Source organism: Pundamilia nyererei, unplaced genomic scaffold (assembly GCF_000239375.1).
Source record: "Pundamilia nyererei isolate P.nyererei 1_Seehausen unplaced genomic scaffold, PunNye1.0 scaffold00074, whole genome shotgun sequence".
Classification (NCBI taxonomy): domain Eukaryota; kingdom Metazoa; phylum Chordata; class Actinopteri; order Cichliformes; family Cichlidae; genus Pundamilia; species Pundamilia nyererei.
The window spans coordinates 2,930,993-2,951,531 of NW_005187475.1; the positions used below are offsets into that span (position 1 = coordinate 2,930,993).

General features: G+C 41.0%; 1 protein-coding gene across 1 annotated transcript in view; it reads left to right on the forward strand.

Moving 5' to 3' along the window:
• Positions 1 to 20,539, forward strand: part of susd6 (sushi domain containing 6) — a 31,627-nt gene extending 11,088 nt beyond the window's left edge. The window contains exons 3-7 of the mRNA XM_005737301.1: positions 15,302 to 15,499; positions 16,006 to 16,200; positions 16,330 to 16,468; positions 17,208 to 17,680; positions 18,146 to 20,539. Coding sequence (XP_005737358.1) covers positions 15,302 to 15,499; positions 16,006 to 16,200; positions 16,330 to 16,468; positions 17,208 to 17,680; positions 18,146 to 18,171 — 1,031 coding nt within the window. The 3' untranslated portion in view covers positions 18,172 to 20,539. The remainder of the gene's footprint in view (positions 1 to 15,301; positions 15,500 to 16,005; positions 16,201 to 16,329; positions 16,469 to 17,207; positions 17,681 to 18,145) is intronic.

The window sequence follows — 20,539 nt, forward strand, 5'->3', positions numbered from 1 at the left end:
AAAAAGAAAATTATCCTCTGAAGTTGAGTTAAAGCTGTACATGAAAGCACTAGCAAGGACCAGAAACAAGCCCGCTGTGTGCTCTGTGTGGTGGTGACATTAATGTATGTTCATGTGTGAGAAAAGGAAACGGCTCTCCAGGGCTCTGGGAAAAAAAAGTATAGGATAAAGAAAGTGGTGGAGGGAAGAGGGAATGAGAGCAGGACAGGGTCCAGAGGGCTGCATTTTTAATTTCCTTTGTAATTTGTGTTTTTAACAGTCGATTGTTGTGCATTCATGGAGTAAATACATTTTTCTCTGCCTCATCAAGAGCTATTGTGCTCATAAATCCATTTTTCTTGGCATGTCATAAATCAGTCCAACCCAAGGAACTTTTTTTCTTGAAGGCTCAGTTTTAAGTCTTAAAGAACAAGACTTGACAACTCTCCTCTCTCTATAATAATGGAGTAGACTCTAGTGGCTAACATAGCGTCATTGCTCTGACCACAGAGGAAAATATCTGAATGGGCCATGCCCTACTTCTTGCATCTTCAAACAGGATAAGTCTTTGAAACTTGTTGCTTTATGTAGCAACAAAATGGTGTGTGTGTGTGTGTGTGTGTGTGTGTGTGTGTGTGTGTGTGTGTGTGTGTGTGTGTGTGTGTGTGTGTGTGTGTGTGTGTGTGTAACAAAAAGACCACAGTGTGTGAGTCTCCTTCCACACTATTGGTTTCCAACCATCACAGAAAGTTTGCTAGATAGGCTGGGTTTACAAACAGTGCAGCCCAAGGGAGGGGGAACAATTGTTCCTATGCAATTAACTCTTCAGAAAAGCCCCCTAAAGTCCTGTTAGCAAGGCGGTTGCAGGCAGGCAGGAGTAATCCAACACACTGGCTACTGGCTCCTTACTGAAATGTGAGAACAAAGAAGGCTTTTAGCCCTCTATAGCCCAAATCACAGCAAGCTGCACCTCCGCTAGATCACCACTCAGCAATTAGGACTGCTAACTCAAGTCTGTGTGTGTATGTGACTGTGTGTAGAACACACTAGAGCCTTTTTTTTATATGATGTCTCTCTTCTTCTCTCTCTCTCCTTCTCTCTCTTCCTCTATGTGTAAAGCCAGCCATTAGCCAGGTGAGACTGGAACCCATTAGCAGCAGTCTGGTCGAATGCAGCAGCCTTTCTCTTTCATTACCTGTGTGTTTATCACTTGAGCCATCAATCTCTGCTCTCATCTTGTGTCATTTAACAGCTCTACCAACCAATCAAGCCCTAAGGGGAAACTTTAAATGCCTCACCAGACAAAGAAATACTTCATGAAAACAGATGCTGCAGTGTGGACAGGCGATGCAAGACTATCTCATTCACTTTAAAGTGTTGACCAGACAGTTCCATTACTGGTACACATCCCAGATGGCCAGGATTATTGTTAGCTACACAGTGCTGCCTCCCAGCTTTTTGCCACTAAGCTTGTCACAATGTATGATTTACATTTTTTTTCTTTAGTGTTTATCTGTATTTTAAATTTTCTTCCCATTGATTTTGGTGCAGGCAGCACGGTGGCACGGTGGTTAGCACTGTTGCCGCACAGCAAGAAGGTCCTGAGTTCAATTCCAACATCAGGCCGGGGTCTTTCTGTGTGGAGTTTGCATGTTCTCCCCGTGTCTGCGTGGGTTCCCTCCGGGTACTCCGGCTTCCTCCCACCGTCCAAAGACATGCAGCTTGAGGGGATAGGTTAATTGGAAAATCCAAATTGCCATTGTGTGACTGTGCGAGTGAATGAGAGTGCGAATGGTTGTCTGTCCCTGTGTGTTAGCCCCGCGACAGACTGGCGACCTGTCCAGGGTGTACCCCGCCTCTCGCCCTATGACAGCTGGGATAGGCTCCCGCGACCCTGAAAAGGATAAGCGAATGGATGGATGGATGGATGGATGGATGATTTTGGTGCAGTTTTTGGTTAACATGTATATTGTCCTGTCCTTAAGATGCTTGACTAGTCCTTTGCCATTGACAGATGTTTCATCATAAAGGTTAATGAATGTCAAACAAGGAAGTAGTGGTACAAGCGCACCACCAGTAATGTACAAAATGATAATGTACAAAATGTACACAAAGCTGCTTTTATAACATACCGGTAACCTCATTCTTACTGGTTACACCTCAGGCTGATGTAGTGTGTGTTGTGTTAAAATCTATGCAGTTATCATGATTAAAACATGCCGCTTTGTTGTTTAAAGCTTTGGTTTTGGGCCTCTTTTCAAAAACTGAGAATCATTTTGAAGCAACATTAAGGCTGTGGAGAGGAGAGGCGGTTTGTAAATTGTTTTCCAGTGAGATGTGTGCGGTTGTCTGAAGCAGCAGGCAGTCATAATGATTTCCAAAGGGCCTCATCTGAGGGACCAGCCTGCTGAGTAGAGGACATCTCTGACTAATGAGCTGCTAAATATATCCCCCAGTCTCCTGTCTTGTGTTGCTTTTGCTTCTGCTTTTTTCTTTTTGTCATTTATTCACTCAATTTTTCTTAACGTGCATTAACTCCCAATGTTTTTGCCTACCTTTGTGAATTTCTGTTTTCTGTTTCATGTTTTTTTTTGTTTGTTTGTTGTTGTTTTTTTTTGGACTTTGCATTGTCAAGCTGTCAAACCTTTATGTTAATCTCTTTCTGTCGTTGACTCTTTTTTTTCTATCGAAGTTCAGTCTCCTTTTTTTTCTGCCTTGTCTTTTTTCCCTCCTGTCTCGCCTTAACTTTGATGTGTGTTTTTCAGGCATACTGAAATGGTGTGGGCTGGGGTTTTTTTCCCTCCTTTTTTTTTGTATCACACCGTTAGTCAACAGCAACATCCTGTTCAAACAAGTTCATCAGCTCACACATAAGGCTCCGAGCATCCCACACACATATGCTGAATCTGCCAATGGTTGAGACATCCAAGCTGTTTCAAACTGTGAGCAATCGTCATGAGCGCACATGACGTGGGTGCATCGTGCATCGTGAATGGTTTTCTGTGTAGCAGTATGGAAGGGTAAAATGGAACTCACACTTAATCTCATGAAAATGTCGGCAGGATCAAGCATTGCTGCAAAAGTGTTATCACTACTACAAATACTCTACATGGTTTAGGGAACGAAGCTGACCAGATTAGCTTTCACTGGACTAAGACAACTTATCTGTTCTGTTGTTGACTTGGACAGCAGCAGACAGTACAAACCGGTACACTGAAGTGGAGTCTTTACACATCTGCATGGAGCCTTGCACTACATGTTTGATAATGACCTTTATCTCATCAAGATCCTAGCTTAATGGAGGAACGGAAACTCTAGCTTGCCTTGAATATATGCAATGACTTTACAGTGTGCACAATCTGACACTGAGTTAACGTCGAGAAAAGTTCAGGAATTTGGTTTTAGTGATAGGGGCCAATGATCAGCTTTCTGCTGATTTGACCAACCCCCATAATATAATTGGAAAAACATTGTTATCTTGCTTTGTAGCTCAGTTGATCTCTGACACTGTTGGCAAATAAAGCTGCACTTCCTGTTGTTGCGTGTCAATGAGGCCTTCCAACGCATCGCCATTTGAAAGCTTTTACCATGAAGCAGAATAGCGGCTACAACTCCAAAACATAGAAAGATACTTGGCTATACAGAAATGTTTTTGTCCTTTTACCTCAGCAGTACCTCTTTTAATGGTACCTATCATGTTTCAGCCAAAACTGCAAAAGTGAAGTACATTGTAGATATGTGCAGTGTATGTTCAAGCCTCAACATGTGGAGCTGTGCCGAGGCAGTGAAAATGGGAGAATAATGCACTGCCTCGCCACACAAACCCTAACTGTTACTTCAGCTTTACTGCAACTCTTCCTTAATCTCCAGCTTTCATTTTAAAAAATCAACTGGTTTAATAACTAAATAACTTCTCCAAAGTGCATATTGGCTGCTCAAATACAGTCACTCTCATGCAGAAAAAATGGAAAGCAAGATAAAATTTGTCTGACAGATTTACTGTTATTGAGCCAAGGGGAAGGGCTGGGCTGTACATGTGCTATCCTGCTGCATGCGTGCCGCTTGTTGTCATGGGTGGAGGTGCTGTACAGCTGTTTCTCTTTAACCAACTGAAATGCAGTTGGTTAAAGAGACTCTTATCTGATGTTCTTGCATAGAGAAATCAGAGAAATACCATCGCTTGATTTTGCACATGCTTTCAGTATTGAAAACGCTTCAGTATTATTTGTGTTTACTGTTTTGCAGGCCTGAGATGGGTTCTCACATAAAGCACATCCCCTTAGTCTCACCCTCTTGACACGGCTACTGACTTTGCAGTGAATGCATTGTACGAAACTTGGCTGTGGTCTCAGGAGAATGTCCCAATTACCAATCAGCATTTCCTGTCTATTTCTCATTATTTCGTGTTTCTTTTTCCTTCTTTTCTTTTGTCTTGTCTCATCGCTCAAACTTTAAACAGCCCATTAGTTGGAGTGTTGAGATATTTCGTGGCCAGTTGGCTTAGGTCCACTCTAATGCCCTCTGTGCTTATTACGTAATTTGTAAACAGCTCTCTGTGACAAACAGCAGCCAAATGGTGAAAGTGTTTGTTTATGCTACCCTGGAATCCATTTGGATAATTGTGTTAGCATTTACAGGAAGCCGGCTTGTGTATATCCTGAATATCATATTTTTGTATTTGCATATCTATTTGTATAGGTGTCTTCCATCTATCAGAGTCAAGAAATGTCTTTTAAAGTGCTTATTTTGTCTGACAAAGTGTGAGCCAACACACTTAGATTTAGAAATTATGTGTTTTTTGGCTCTTCATTTTCATGCAATGAATTTGCTAAATATGTTTAAATTGAACAGCTGGGGTTTGCATTTGTAGGCTGAAGTTATTACTACTAGTTGTTTATGTCGCTGCGCTGGAGTCCCACAATTTAGTTTTGATAATGTATTTGGCACATTTAAAAATAACTAGAAACTTGTGACACTCTTAATGACTGGAGGCTTGGCTAACTTCTAGATATGAACAATTATTCTATTGTTTGTGTAAGTAAATGACTTATTTGTTGTTCATTGTTTTGTGCTTCCTCTTTGTGCTCTCATTCACAGTGCTAAAATGTAGTGTGGGTAAAGTTGCCCTCCTGGCCGCAGAGCCATTCAGGCTTTGAGTTTTATAACATAGCCGTTCATGTCCATAAATGGCTATGTTTTAGGTCTACCCAGCAGTATAAACTGTACTTTGTAATTGCCTTATGATGATACAATAGTTATCTCTCCTTCTCTTTCTGGACCACTTACTAATAATAAAATCAACCTGCGTTTCTCGCTTGAAACTCTGTTGTTTTGTTTTTACCCTTTTTTCAAGCTATTATGTTTCTATATTCTTAGAAATACATCATTTTATATTCAGTGTTTTCCATCAGGGATGTTTGGCCAAAGAAATCAATTTAAAACTAAAGACTAGACTAAAATCATTTTGTATTTATCGCTGTTTCATACGAGCCTGGAATTTTTTGGTCGTGAATCATTTTTGTCTGTGTTGAATACAGGCAGGAACATCTTTGCTTTATTACTCTATTCAGTAGGACTGACAGTAAGTGGAGATGTCATTATCAAGTTTATATTGCCCCTGATGTGTATGCAGTTTCTGAAATAGTTAGCCTCTGACATACTGAACACAATTCATTGCTTGCTAATATGTGAATTTAAAGTGCTGGCTGCTGTTTCTTTGTAACAGTTGTATCTCTGATTAGGAGATAAGGTTGCCTCTGCTATACACAGAACAAACAAAGGGTATAAATGGATCAGGCTTTACAGTAAATAGTCTATCGGAAAGTGTCTGGATTGTTCCCCGGGAAACCTTATGAGAAAATTAACTGATCGTTACAGCAGAGTAAACAGACTTGCAGTGTTTCTTCTTAGATTTGCCACAGACATCCTTTGACGTTCTTAGCTTGTTATTAAGAGTGTTTGGTAACAGTTTAAGGTTTTATGCTGAAGAAACATGAAACGGTGTATTGTCAGCTAAGTATGTTAAGTATATGGGCCAACTGTTACAAAAAATGTGAGGCACACATGGACAAGAAACAGCATACCACTTCTATCAGCAGAGCAGGCTGCAAGTGTTAAGAGGTGACACACACTCATGCTTGATGCCATTTGTCCACCCTCTCGGTGACTTGCTCAAGCAGTTGCTCTGTCTTCGTCCAGTTGGACTTCATTACGTTGGTGGTAAAAGCGAGGCTGCAACAGTGACTGCATTGTCTGAGTGTGGGTAACATTGTTTCTGTATTCCCTGCCTTTCTCTTTTTGACAGGTATAGGATACCATAATCCTGTATTACCCGATGTTGACATAACAGAAGTAAACATTTATTGTTCTTGCTAAGTCTTCCAGTGCTCTGCAGTACGACTGCTCCATTTATTCGTGCTTTCCCTCTAGCCCAGAGGTGTCAAACTCATTTCAGTTCATGGGTCAACACGGTGCAATTTGATCTCAGAGGAGCCAGACAAGTAAAATGAGTGCATTAAAAAATCCCTTCCTTTCATTGAAAAGATGTATAAGTTACTTGTGAAACCACTGAGATTTAATGAGCCATTCATTCACAAAACACCCTGAAATCTCTTAATAAAAATAAGTGCAGTTTTGTCAGTATGTCTCAGATTACAAAGCTGTTCAGTGGAATACACTGAACCCTTTGGCCATATGTTGGACATCTCTAGCTCTAGCCAGTGTGTTGTCTGTAATAAACTTGTGTCCTGTGCTTTTGCAGTGAACCTGTTAATGAAACAGCTCACGCAGGACTGAAAGGATGAGTTGGCCAGAAAAGAGCAGCCAGCTGCAGATTGAGCTTATGTCACGAGCACGAGTTTTATATAACATTTCTTTGCTATTATATCTCGTACACTGCTCTCAGCAGTGGCTCTGCTACTATTAAAACACCAGCATGCCAGCTCTGGTGAGCAGGGTTGGTGATTTCACCCTGACTTTCACCTTCAACAAATGTTCCAGGCTCAGCATTCATACCTCTTCAGGCTGTTAAGCTCACACTGTTGAAATATGATCAACCCACAGTTGCACTGACACTGCTTTGGTTGGGGGGGGGGGTTGTGTGTGTGTGTGTGCCTGAACACATGCACATGTATGTAGGAGGGGTCCCACACACTCTTTTGTTTTCCTCTGAAAGCTGAGAAGAAGGAATGTCTGCCTCCCAGCTGTCCTCAGCAATGAGGGTAACAGCAGAGCGAAGGGGGAGCTCACTATTCGCCTCCTCTAACATCCTCCCATCTGTTACATGGAGGCTGAGAGTGAGTGTGTGTCTGTATGTTGAGGTCACACAATAGGGGTACTCCCCCTTGCCCTTACCCTTAGTCGCCTTGGCCTCTCATGCATATTTAACCCTTTAGATGCAAAGTTGTCTGTTGCCCTATTCAGAGGCACGCTGCTTAAATCTGTCACTGTGCCCCATCCCTCAATGAGCAGGAACAATGGGATGTATTGGCAGCACACGTGGCTTGCTAAATGCATTGCAACAGCAGGGGGGTAATGGGTGTGGAGGGGGAGGGGGAGGATGCCTCTACCTGCTTAGAGGCGATGCAGCTTGGGTTAGTTGCTCTGGGGTGCAGCTGCAGGAAGATAAGTGGCGACTGGATGGCTAAGTTTTCTGCAAAATGCTCCTTTGGAGGCTGGCAGCTGTTTGACTCATGTTTTCTGGCAAGTTTCCTGTTTACCCTACAAATGACAACGTTGGCTTTGGCAGCAGTGTAGATAACCAATAGTGGTTGGCCTTGGAGAAAAACAAGTATAGCCTGACTGATGCTCGATCAGGGGATGGGGGTCGGGGGAAGCTGTGTTTATACATAGGGAGTAAAAATTCAGATTCTGATTGATATTTACACATCCAACCCCTTATCCAACTTAGGATTGGCCACCAGCTAAAAATAGACGTGCGCATGTGTTATGAGATTCAGCCAAAGTAGCTTTAGTTTTTATCGACAATAAGGTTGATAACAGAAGTAGTGAAGATGATGCTGTCGTTGATTATAGTGGAGCTGGAGTCTCTTCAGAGGGAAACAAATAGACAGCGCTGCAACTCACAGTTTTCTCGAGCTAACAATAGCAACGCTCGTTACTATAAACACAATCAAAGCCTTTGAGGCGAGGAAAACTGATCTAGTTCTGGACAAATGTTAGCTTGGACAACTCTCACCACAGGGATAAAATGTATGTGCAAGACACCTCTGCTTACATAGTGAGTAGACTGCTTGTATTTGTGAGTACTCAGGCTATTGTATACATCACCTCCCTTTTCTTCATCCTCCACCTCCCCCCTTTCTTAAGTTCTTCCATCTTCCAGTTAAAGCTCAGGACATTGATCAGCAGCACCTTAAAAAATGTGTTTCATGCTTTTAGATTTCAGCTGTGTTTGAAATTTATTCCAATGCTACAGTAATAGAAGTTCACTGTTTTTTAAAAAAAAAATTTTTTTCTTTAGTTTCATTTCCAATATTTTTTTCTTTTTCATTTTTTGTGCTCTTTCTTTCTCTTTAAGCCCAGCCTTTACATATTCTAAGTGGAGTATGATTTGAGTAGGACTGTGTGTTTCAGTGTATCAGGGTTTTTAGTACAACAGGACACTGCTATTATCTGTCGCTCACATAACAAGCATCGGATGTTACATATCACCCACCTAGGTCGGCGTACTCGTTGTGTCACTGTATACTGTGTGAGATGTCTCTCTGCTTTGCTTGAGTGTGTGTGAAAGAATAAGTATTACACATAGGATGTTGTGTCACATTATGCAGAAGCAATGACTCATCTAATAACTTCTAGTTTCGTGCCTACATGACCAAATTATGAAATGCTTTCACTGTCATGACTTCACAATAATAGGGTTTTTCCCAACATGTGGAAACCACTAAAGATGTGTTATCCTCCCACCAGATGAAAATAACCAAGACGCTGAAAATTTTTAAAACTTTTTAAGTGGAGTTTAATTTACTAAAGCATGGAATACATTTGATTAGCAAATGGCCAAAAATTCCAGGAAAATACACAGACTTCTGTTGCGTAAGGCACCCTAGACCAATTGATGTAATTATGTGCAGACCAGTCATGTTTATGAGGTCCATTATAAACCAGGAAAAATCTTTTACAAATACCAAATTTGGTAAAGTCAAAACTTTTACTGACCAGTTTTCTGTCAGTAATCATTTTAGTAATATTTTTACTTTTGGTAGACCTTTCACAATGACCACACTGTCAATTTTTTATTCTTTTTGGATATTTAAAATGAATCATAACAGATTTTACCAATGGTAGAAATGAGTTGGCGAGACCACTAATTCTTTCCAATGCTACCCTCAACACAGGCTCTGGTGTACTGTACTGTACTCTAATAACAACAGCTTGGCTAAAAATCCCACGGATTAGCAGGAGAGACAGGGGAACGTGGCAAAAAACAAAAAAACACCCATCCCAAAAATGACAGCAACGTCGTCAGAAACAACAACAACAGAGGACTTGGAGGGAGGCCGAAAAATGAACAAAAACATATTTACACAGCCAAAGAGAGCATCATCATCCCCTCGGTTTTGAGCTTAATCCAATGCACCCCCCCCCACCCCCCCATAGCATATATCCATGCACACGCTCCCTGACACACTTAAACATGCCCACTGGAAAACACACCCTCTTTTATGGCCCATTGTTGCATAGAACAACCAGACAGTTGGCTACAGAAGTCATCAGTATCTGATTTGCTTTAGAGCACACCCAGCTTGTAATGGAGGATAATTAGAAATTTAATTTGCTGGGGCAAAGAGGGCTCAAACCCTTTTTCCCACTTCTGTTTTCCTCAATCCATTCCCCACCCCCTCCAGCTCTTAGCAGACTGACTACCATCAGTAACAGATGGGAAAAGGGAGATATTCACAGCCCGTCCGACACTTTAGAGCAAGGCAGGCGATATTAACGCCCCCCGTGGTCTAAGTCTCCTAGAGCATAGCCTTAAGGCGCTGAATGTTGGGATTAGCATTCAGCCTCATGGGTGCCCTGTGTGGGCCCAGTCCTCCCAAATGTTTCCCCAACCTTTTAGCAACTAAGCTCTTTCGTCAGCTTACAACTGCGTTCTTAGATTTATTCTAATATTTTAACCTTTTCACATGTTTGTTTTATTTAACTCAATATGGTAAATGTTGGAGCATAATACTGCTGGGGTCTTCAGTGGATAATGAAGGCAAGTAGGGGATAATCTGTTGGCGACATCCTTAGACACAAATGTATTTGTACAAATGTATTTATTTTTTTTAAAATTCTGTAAGTGTGCTTTTTACACTTGTTCCTTCCACTGGCTTTTACAAGGCACTTGTGACTCTCCTTTAGTTATTGTTGTTTTTCGACATTTCTCAAAAACCTGCTCTCTTGAGCAAACTCTTAACATCAGACCAGCGAGAGAACAGCTTGTGTTTAACTGTGACTCATTCCCTTCTTCATAAGCACAAAACGTGGTGTGCTGAAATCCACTCTGGCATTGCTTAGTGCTTTAATCATTTTTCCTAGTGTGTGCTTTCAAAGCTAGTATTCAATTTAGGCTGAGAAGCTGATGGAAAAGGGGGAAACAGCAAGGTTATACATTATCTTTACCACTGCACCATCTCTGGGCACCAAACGAGTGTTTATTCTTTCCTTTAACAGCCTCTATCCATTTTTGCTTGCCCGATCCATGGTGTAGTATGAACTGAAGACTCATCTCCCCATTGCTGTAGTGCAGAGTCTCTCCCTCACACTTATGACTGTTAGTTGACATTTACCTGCTGCAACATGTCTCATTGTGGATTGTGATTGCTCAGAGCCATCATGTTCCACGGTAATGACGTATTTCTGCGCTCTTCCTTCTCTCGCTCTTCCTCCCTTCTCCTCCTGTTCTGTTTATCTCATGATGAGTGCATATTCCTGTCAGTATTTTATGATTTTACTGCTTCTCGTTATTTTCTTTACCGCTTCTAAACGTCACCTCTATCTTCTTTGGTAATTTTCAGAAGTACTTCTTTTCCCCATCTGTGCTCTTTTTGCAGTTGAATATAATTATATATTTGACCCTCAGGTAGGCTCAAACTAGTTTTGACAAGTACAGTCCCATGAGGGTATGGGTTTAAGTCAAATTTCTTCACTGCTCCACTTCCTTTTGACGTTTCTTTATTTTCCAGATCTTTTTCATCATTTTCACTTTTTAAGCTGTCATCCATTTGAGTTTCTCTATTCCCAAAGGATCCAGTAAGGGAAAAAGTGCGTGTGTGTGCATGTGTATTTTACCCATACCTGAGTCCATGTTAGCACTATAATGCAACACAGAATTACTTTTATTATCACTTGAACAGCTAAGTAATTTCATAGCACCGTTTTAATAGTTTTGTCTTTAAGCTTTATACGAGAACCTTCCTGAGACCAAAGCTGACATATTGAAAAAAATGTCCACAAATTCTTACTTGTGTTGTTCAATCTGGGTAGATAATAGAGGTATCTGATGCTGTTTAAATCATCCTTACAATAGTACAGGGAACCACACTGTGTTCCTCTGCAGTTTGTAAAAATATTCTGGGCTGTTTCTGTCGTGACAAGCAAAGGCTTGTCACTGATTTTCTTTGTGAATGCTAGTCTTGGTGTAGCAGATGCAAATGAAAACTCCAATAATGGAACTCTCACAGAGCTCATATGCAGTTCAGGTTTTTCCTGCCTTGACTGAAAGCACTTAGTTTGCTGGGCTTCTTAATGGAGCAGAAGTTCCCACATTGCCATGCATTTCATTGCCTACGGGGTTCATTCAGACTGGCCTGACTTCAGTAAACTGTGTGACCTGAACAATCTAAGCCTGTCATTGGAACAGTTTCTTACTGCCCTGTCAGCTAACACCATGATCATGCAGGAGCCTTGTTGACTTACCAACAACATAAACAAAAGTGTATGTGCTTAAAGTTACAAGAAGAGCGAGCCTCTCATTCTTCACTCACAAGTATTATACATGATTTGAGATAAAGCCAGATTAAACTCATTCTCTGGTCTCTTCTGTGTTTTTCGGCTCATTATTTTTTATCAAGCAGCACATTTAAATACAGTATGCAGTCTGAACTCATTACTATAGAATAAAGAGAGAGAACAGAGGAAGCCTTTGTTGTAATAGGTTTAAGGTATTGGCATTGTGCATCTTTTTTTTTAAATCTGTCTTTGTTGAAGAATAGCATTAACTCAACTTACATTAATATGCAGATGCATATTCAGATGCATTTGTATCTGAAGCAGTCCTGCAGATAAGAAAACATTCAAAAGAACAAAAGGATGAATGCAATTACCACTGATCTGTCTTCTGCACTGCTATTGACTACCTTGCAGTGCACCACAAAAGATCAAAACAGTGGCTAAAGGCTGTTGTCCCAAAATGCCCCCTCAGGCCTTTTTTTTGTTCCCTGCTGCCTTTCAGCCCAGGGTCATTAATTCATCACCTTACCACCTCCGTTACTACCATCCTTTACTCAGAGGTCCTTTAATCACCCACAAGCAGTTCAGGGACCGAGTCATGGTGTCAAATGGCATCCTGAAATAAGTGCAGACAGTGTTTGTATGTGTAGGAGAAAGCGTGACTGTGTGTGAGTGTGAACACTTGATACTACTTTAACACACAAAGCTTGGCATTTCTTGTAAGGAAACTCCAGCTCATTGTTAGGGTCTGATTATTACTGGTAATCTCTTTCAGTACATTAAGGCAGCTCTTTAAATATCTCTTTACAGATCCTGCCTATCAAAGCCAGCATGTTTGTGTCTGTTTGGATTGTAGATTTTAATTTAGGTAGCTGCTGTAATCATGTTTTTGAACTTGAGATTCAGGATGGATCATCTAATTACATTTTGAGATTTGTGTTCTGTATTAAATCTGTGTACTATAGAAGCTAACTAGAGCATAATTAGTATTTGATTAAAAAACTAAGCAATCAAGAAAATGAATGTAGGAGCAATTATATTAAAACCAAATGAGATGTTTCAGTAAAACCAAATGTGAAACATTTGTGTGTTTCTTTGTCTTACATCATCTTTGACTTTTGGAGACTTGACAGGGTGCAGCTGCTAATCTGGTGATATCATCTGTCCTTTTGGGAAACTTTAATCAGCATTTTTCAGGGTGCTATGTTCTAAATAGTTAGTTATTCAAGATAATAACAATGTTATCTTGAGCTTAAGCCATAATGAAAAATAATTGCTAGCTTCTGCTGATAAAATTAGATGATTTGAAAGTAAAGAGGGTTTAATGTCAACCTCATTATCTTCAATTTTATATCTAAAACTGTATTTATAATTTTAGAATATACATACAATAATGTTATGGTAACTGCATGTTTTGTTCTGCTCAAAACACCCAAACACACACACCCACGAGCTCAGGGTGTGCCTTGTTTCTGGGTGTTGACTTTGTGTGTGTGTGTGTGTGTGTGTGTGTGTGTGTGTGTGTGTGTGTGTGTGTGTGTGTGTGTGTGTGCGCATGTTTGTTGTGTATGAGTAGGCACTCGCACATTTAGAGTGTTTGCATTTAATCTTGTGCTGCCAGCTTAGAGCGGCATTTCTCTACGGAGATTACAGGATGTTCGAGGCACTGCTGTGGAAATAGTCTCTCTTTCAATCTCTATACACACACACACACACACACACACACACACACACACACACACACACCACTCACACACACAAGAGGCAAGACAAAGTGCCTGTTTGTGGTGTTGGTGTGTTTGTTTATGTCAAGCAAGTGATAAAGCACTGCATTAGACCTTGGCTAATATGATTTTATAAGTACTCAGACCAGGGATTAAATAATGAGCCATATGGTCATTAGCGCTGATGGCATTATTAATGTTTTTGTGTTGAGTGTTTAATTTTACTTGTTAGTAAAAAAAAAAGCCACAACACAGTGTATAATTCAAATCAATAAATCAGACAAATATGATGTACGGATTAAAAGACAAAAAAAAATCCTTCACTTATTATGACAAAATTAATTTATACATTATTGCCCAAAGGGGTTTAAGTGTTTATTGGAAAAATACCCGACCTCCCTCCAAATGGGTCACATGGGTGGTAATAAAAATGTATGTGTATGATCCGCATATCTTTTTTCAGTCATACCGAAAGCAAAGTCAGTCTCCTGCTGTCTCAATTTACACAGGTGTTGCAATGTTGATGTCAGATCGGCTGGATATACAGGCTCTGCTCTCGCCAGTACCAGCTCTTGTTGCCTGCATGTATTAACATGGCAGTGGGAGTGCAGCACAAATTCACTCTAACACGCACAAGACGCAAAGAGCAGTTGCCGTGTCACTGCAGTATGTATGTGTGATATATGGAGCACAGGAAGGTGGATCAAAGCTCGATTAACTTTAGGTCTTCTGACTCATCTTGTGTTTATTGGCTGGCTTAGAGCTTCAAGTCTGTCATTAGCACGGAGCAAATGAGCCTCACTAAAGACTCTGTCTCTCTGCCAGACAGATAGAACCAATGTTAGCGTGGGCTGAAAACGGTTTAATGAACAGCAAATAATCAAGAGAAATTAGATCTGTATGAAGCTCCTTGTGACATTTTAATCCACTGTAGGCTCTTGAGGTATTCTCTAAGATGCACAGCACGGCTGTCTCCACCTAACTTGTCATGTTGATACAGTGCTTCTCTCTTGCTGTTGTAAAAGCAGCCTAGTTTCAAGTAACAATACCACAGAGCTTTAATTATAAGCTCAACCTGTCAATTTGACAGAGGCTCCCTCTGAAAAGTTGTTTGACCCTGTGGCAGTCGCCTGCAGGGGAGACCAAGATGCAGTTTATGTCAGAGTAATGAAAGGACAGCACTATATTCCAGCAGCATTAATCTACCACTAAAATTTTAGTCAACGGAAAATGGTTCCCTGTTAAACTTTGATGGAGTCGGACAGAACACAAACTGTTTAATTCATAAATTTGGCACAATAATGGTAAATTATTCTTCAGATAACCCAGCAACTTCTCAGTCAAACACTTCCTGTTTCCTTGTAAGCCCTATAAATTGGAAAATTCTACATGAATTGATCCTTAAGATGTACATCATTTCCAGAAGGAGTTTCAGCTTCATTTAGTTACATAATTTATAATCGCTTTATATGGATCAAGATCCCAAATTGGATGCTGGCCTGCAGCTGGCAGTTCCCTAAGTAAGTGAGGGGAAGAGTTCTCAGATCCTGTTTACGTCTTGCTCAGAAGAGGTTCTCCACTGACAACTTAAGCAGCCCACTAATAATTATTTCTTTGACTTGTTTTTGTATCTTCAGGTTGTCAGCACCCACCTGGTGTGCAGCACGGATACCTGCTGAACCAGACTGAATCCAACCGGGGCTCTTTCCCACCTGGCACTGTGTTAGTGTATGGCTGCGAGTCTGGATACATTGCCGAGTCTGGATCCAGATCCATCGTGTGTACCACTTCTGGAACCTGGTCCCAACAACTGCTACGCTGCATCAAAAACAATGGTAAATAAGCTTCAAACATGCAAATATACCTGTGATAAAGCAGACAAGCAATGCAATTTAGTGTTTTTAATGCGACTTCAAGTAGCGTACTGTCAATTTTGTGGTCAAAATCCAAATTTTTAGCTGATTTTGCACATAAGAAAGGCACTTTTCTTTATGCTGATAAAACGCGCAAATTATTTTTTAATATTGCGTATGCACTTATGTAGGCAGGGCTGGGAGGATGTGTATGGATATTTGTATTGCTGTCATACATATTTGTATTTTATAGTTTATTTACTCTTAATGTCTTCCCTATAAGGCGACTTTTATTACTTCTAACATTGATCACGTGCTCATAAGAGACATGGCTGTACCAGATCTGAAGTGTCAGGCCTCTTTAGAAAATTTAGCTTAATTCTGAGAACTCAAGCCAAAGGAATTAAATAAGTACACATGTAGTAAATAACAGTGAACACATTTTCAACAACAAACATAAAATCTCTATTGCCTGTCTCTCTCTCCAGTATGTTCACTCCCTACCCAACCAGAAAACGGGGGCTACCGTTGTCATCCGACTCACTGCAGCCCTTTGATTGAAGGCACCGTCATCGAGTACTTCTGCGCCGAGGGTTACGCTCTGAAGGGAGAGTACAAGTTCCTCACCTGTCGGAATGGCGAGTGGGACCGTCCCATGCAGATTAGCTGCCGACTCACAGAAGGTCTGCCATCTCAGCTAATCTCTGTTAGCTGTTATAGCTCTCTTCATGAGCATGCATAACCAGTTGCAGATATGTTAAAATCAGCAGATCACATTCTCACTTCCTCTACGTCTTGTTTTGTCCTCTCAGAGAAGGAACCGAGTTCTCCACTGGGTACACCTGCTCTGTCTATTGTGATATTCACAGCCGGCTCTGTGGCATTCGTCCTGCTTTTAGTGGTGCTGTTTGTTCTTGTACAACCAAAGCTCAAGTCTATTCATCACAACAGGTAAGACACATAAACTTTGCTGCAGTCTCACACCAACAAATACTTCACGATAAAAAATTAGTTGGATATGTTGCTGATAACAAAAACGCCGCTTCTACGCAGTCGTGTAGTTTCTCAATCGACTGAAGGCATTTTTAGTTGTGGTTTCATAAATTTCAGGACCTTATGTAACATTTTAGAGGGTATTTTCTAAGACAATTGAATAAATTGTGTTCATATCCTTGTTGCAAAACATAGTTGCTCATCTCTTCTTAATGGACTCCATTGTAAAGCTGGTTTCAGGGAAGTTGCTCCTCCGAAAACATCAATAAAATTGGCCAGTAAAGTGTGATTACTTGAAATGACATCAGGCTTTAGATTTAGTCACATTTTACAGCCCGGTAAAGACTTTTCAGCCTCTGTGTGGCTCTGTTTGTGTTTTGTTTGTTGAAAATATATATATCATATCAGTCTTACATGGAAACTTTCGGAAGCTTAACCTTTGTGCCATAAATTAACACAATCTTTCTGTGACACACCCATCATTCAGACGTTTTGGTTGGCTCGAATCATAAAAAGTTTATGTTTGACTAGTTGCGCAGGTTAGCATTTCTTGAATTCCTTAGTAATGAAACATAACCTATGTTATGAGTTACTGCCATCTGCGTAACTAACCAGCTGTGGTTTCAGCTTGAACATACTTGGTTTGGTGATTCACCTGGTTCACACTTTTCATTCTTTCTTCATGTCTGTTTATCAGGAGGGAGCAGGGTGTGTCGGGCCAAGCCAGCTCCATCATGGTGGAGGGTGTACAGGTGACCCTGCCCTCCTATGAAGAGGCAGTATATGGAAGCAGTGGACCATGTGGCCCTTCCGGTTCTCTTCCTCCTCCTTCTTCACCGCCGCCTCCAGTCCCTCCAGAGTCTAGAGTTCCTATTGTGCTCTCTGAGGGGCTTCCTCAGGGAGCCACAGGAGGTCAAAGCTCCAGGAGAACCCGCCACCACAGAGACTTAGACTTCTGTCTCCCATCCACCTCCTCTTCATCCTTCTCCTCCCGCCGTCATGCAGAGACGGTGTTGGTTCACCAGGCTCCCTCTTCCTCCTCTTCATCATCATGGATTACAGAGCACCCTGGGGGTGCATGCGCAGGTCCCCTACCTCTCCGTAGAGACTCTGACAGCAGCGACCAGCACAGCCTGCTTTCTGTCACCTCAACAGATGATTTTTGTGATGGTAAGACAATGCAGTCTGCTCATTTTTCTCTGATTTTTAAGTTGTAGCTGCATTGGTCTAACTGTGTTCATATATATTCCATAGACTGAGTTACAGCTAAGATTCTGAATAAAGACAGAGGAGCACTTTAGATTAAAAACTCAACCACTCTGCATTGGATTAAGTTTGTAAATTTAAATAACTGATTTTTTTCCCTTTTTTGTTTGCTTTTTTGTTTTTATAGAGGATAGCATTAAAAAGTAGCCAGTGTGACACCTGTGTAATATGTACATGGATTTTATTTTCCATAGAACATGTAAAGTGCATATCAAGGGCAAGAGTAGACAAGATCAAAAATGACAAATGAATAAAACTCAATATAAACTTTGATGTAATGTATTTTAAGTGTGATGGGTTGAGGACGGCACTAAGAATGACCCTAAAGGTATTGGTCATTTGTCATATGACTCTTCTCCTCTCCTGCAGATATTCCCCTGTTGAAGGAAGCATGAAGCCTGCTGGCCTGCTATCAGCATCAGCAGCAGAGCCCTTCTTTCCCTTTCTCACGCTGCTGGCCAGAACTGACTGTGGCTGTCAACCTTCTTCCCTGATCCCGCCCCACTGCAGCCAGCAGAGAAAAGACTAGAACTGTGCCCTTTCCCTATCACAGCCTCTTCTGCCATTGCTAGACATGCAGAGCAAAGCTGACAACCAATACCCATATTGCACTGTAAGGCAATTACGGAGCACCACAGGACCCACCTGCTGGATCAGACTAAAGATGAGCCAGACAAGCAGAGTGGTGCCAGTTTAAGTTAAATCCTGTAGATCCTGTGTATATGAGTAAAAAACATACCTGAGTCAAGGTTGTGTACTATAGGCTATGTATTACCATACACTTGCCTCTACCCAGATGTATTTCTCTATATTAACATTGCTAAAAGAGGCTTCTTCAGAGAAGGCTACAACAATCGAGACACGCCAGCTGCATCTGACACAACTGTGGATACAAAAAAAAAGAACAAGAAGAAAAGGAAAAAAAAGTGTGATTTTCGCTCCTGATGCTGTCGGCACTCAGTCTTCCCGCCATACTTGAAAAGTTGTGAGTGATGCCTGAGTTCCTTGTGAATGCTGCATGTGGTTTTCAGTTGTTTGCTGTCACGGCACGGCGGCCTATTCTGAATGAAGCATGAAGCCTCCTCTCTGACTGTCTGCTTATCTGTGCATCCAGTTGGCGTCTAACGTGTGGATAAGTAGGAGTGACAACCACTTCACCAAATCACAACTATAAAAAGATCTGTTTCTTCTTTTTTTTTTGTTCTTTTGCTCGCTGCACCCGGCATCTGGAAGCTGCTCCTTCTCTCAAATGAGTGGGATTAATTGGTGTTTTGGATCCACAACTTCGCTACACATCTTAGCTGTACAGGGAAAGAAAAACAAAATGCAACATTTTATCTGAGCTTAAGAGTGAGCTGTTATTGTTGTTGTTGTTGTTAAACAAGGTGATTGGGCACATGAGCCAAATTTAATTTCTTCCCCATCGTATTTATTGCGTGGCGTGTGGCTCGGTTTGCTTTAAGTTGCTTGATTTTGAGTGCGTGTCTGTGCGTGTATGTTTATGTGCCAGCGAGGCCACAGAGAACATGTCCTCTTATTGGTTAGGCCTTGATACAGCCATTTCCTGATTTGCCTCCCTTCTGATCCGAGGCTGGCTTCACAATGTCCCTGTCAGTCACCATAGGAAAACATCCCTCCCAGCATTGAATAAGTCACATGAACAAACCAGCTTCACTTCGGGCGTCGAGTCCACAACACAATGTGTGTATTATTCATTCGCTCTCAAGCTAGAATAGTTATTATGTTCTGCTGAATGGCTGTAAAACACGGGCCTCCTCAGAGGAACTGGCTCATGCTCATCTTCACACTGAACTAAGGACTCTCCACTTTTGTGCATTATTGACACAAACTGCAACTGGTTGCAGTGAATTAAATAAGAGTTTTGTTATAAATATAAATATATACAGCACCCTGTCACATGTACTCACTCACCCCTCGAATGCCAAGTGCAAGCTTAAGAGAGAATCTTGTTATTCTGTTAGAAGTCATCCTCTGTTTTCGTTGCCACTTGAAAAGCTTAGGGGGTTGAGCTGGTCACCCTGACAACAGCATGACTGGGATGGATCCTCAGAGCTACTTTATAACCTTAACTGCCTGGGAAAAAAATACAATAACACAGCAACCTGTCTGAATTTCTATTCTCAGTTTTATTTTGACATTTGTTTGTCACGTCAATGGCTACATTATTAATGCAAACAGATGTTGCCTTAGACTTGTAAATGTTTTTTCTTTTTTTGATGTATAATCTTAAGCCTCTGCATTGGTTGCGCCACAATACTGCAACATGTTCTGTTTTCCCAATGGCCTTACTCTATTCTTTTCTATTCTATGCATAAAACTGTCTGTATATGTATCAATGAGTTTACTTTTGTTGTGGACACGACTAAATGAATGTCCATCCTTCTCTGTCCTCCCCTAGCTTTTCCAGCTACTGTGATGATGATGATGATGGTGATGGTGATCCTTTAAGCACCCATGTTTTATTTGCCCTTGGCTTTCTCTTTTGTTACAAGGCATTAAAAAAAATTATGGTAAAGGGGCAAAAATTGAATTCATTTGCATTCAGAAGCACTGTTGTACAGTGTTGCTTCCCAGTTAGAAAAACATCTGGATTTTTGTTTGTTTCAATGCTTTCAGCTTTGGTTTTTCCTCTGTACATGGCAGTGGGTGTGAAGATAGTAATTTAATATTTGTATAAAGTTTAATTTAATTTTACAGTGTGTATATAACTTTCTAATTAAAGCTTTCTTTTGAATGTGTAAA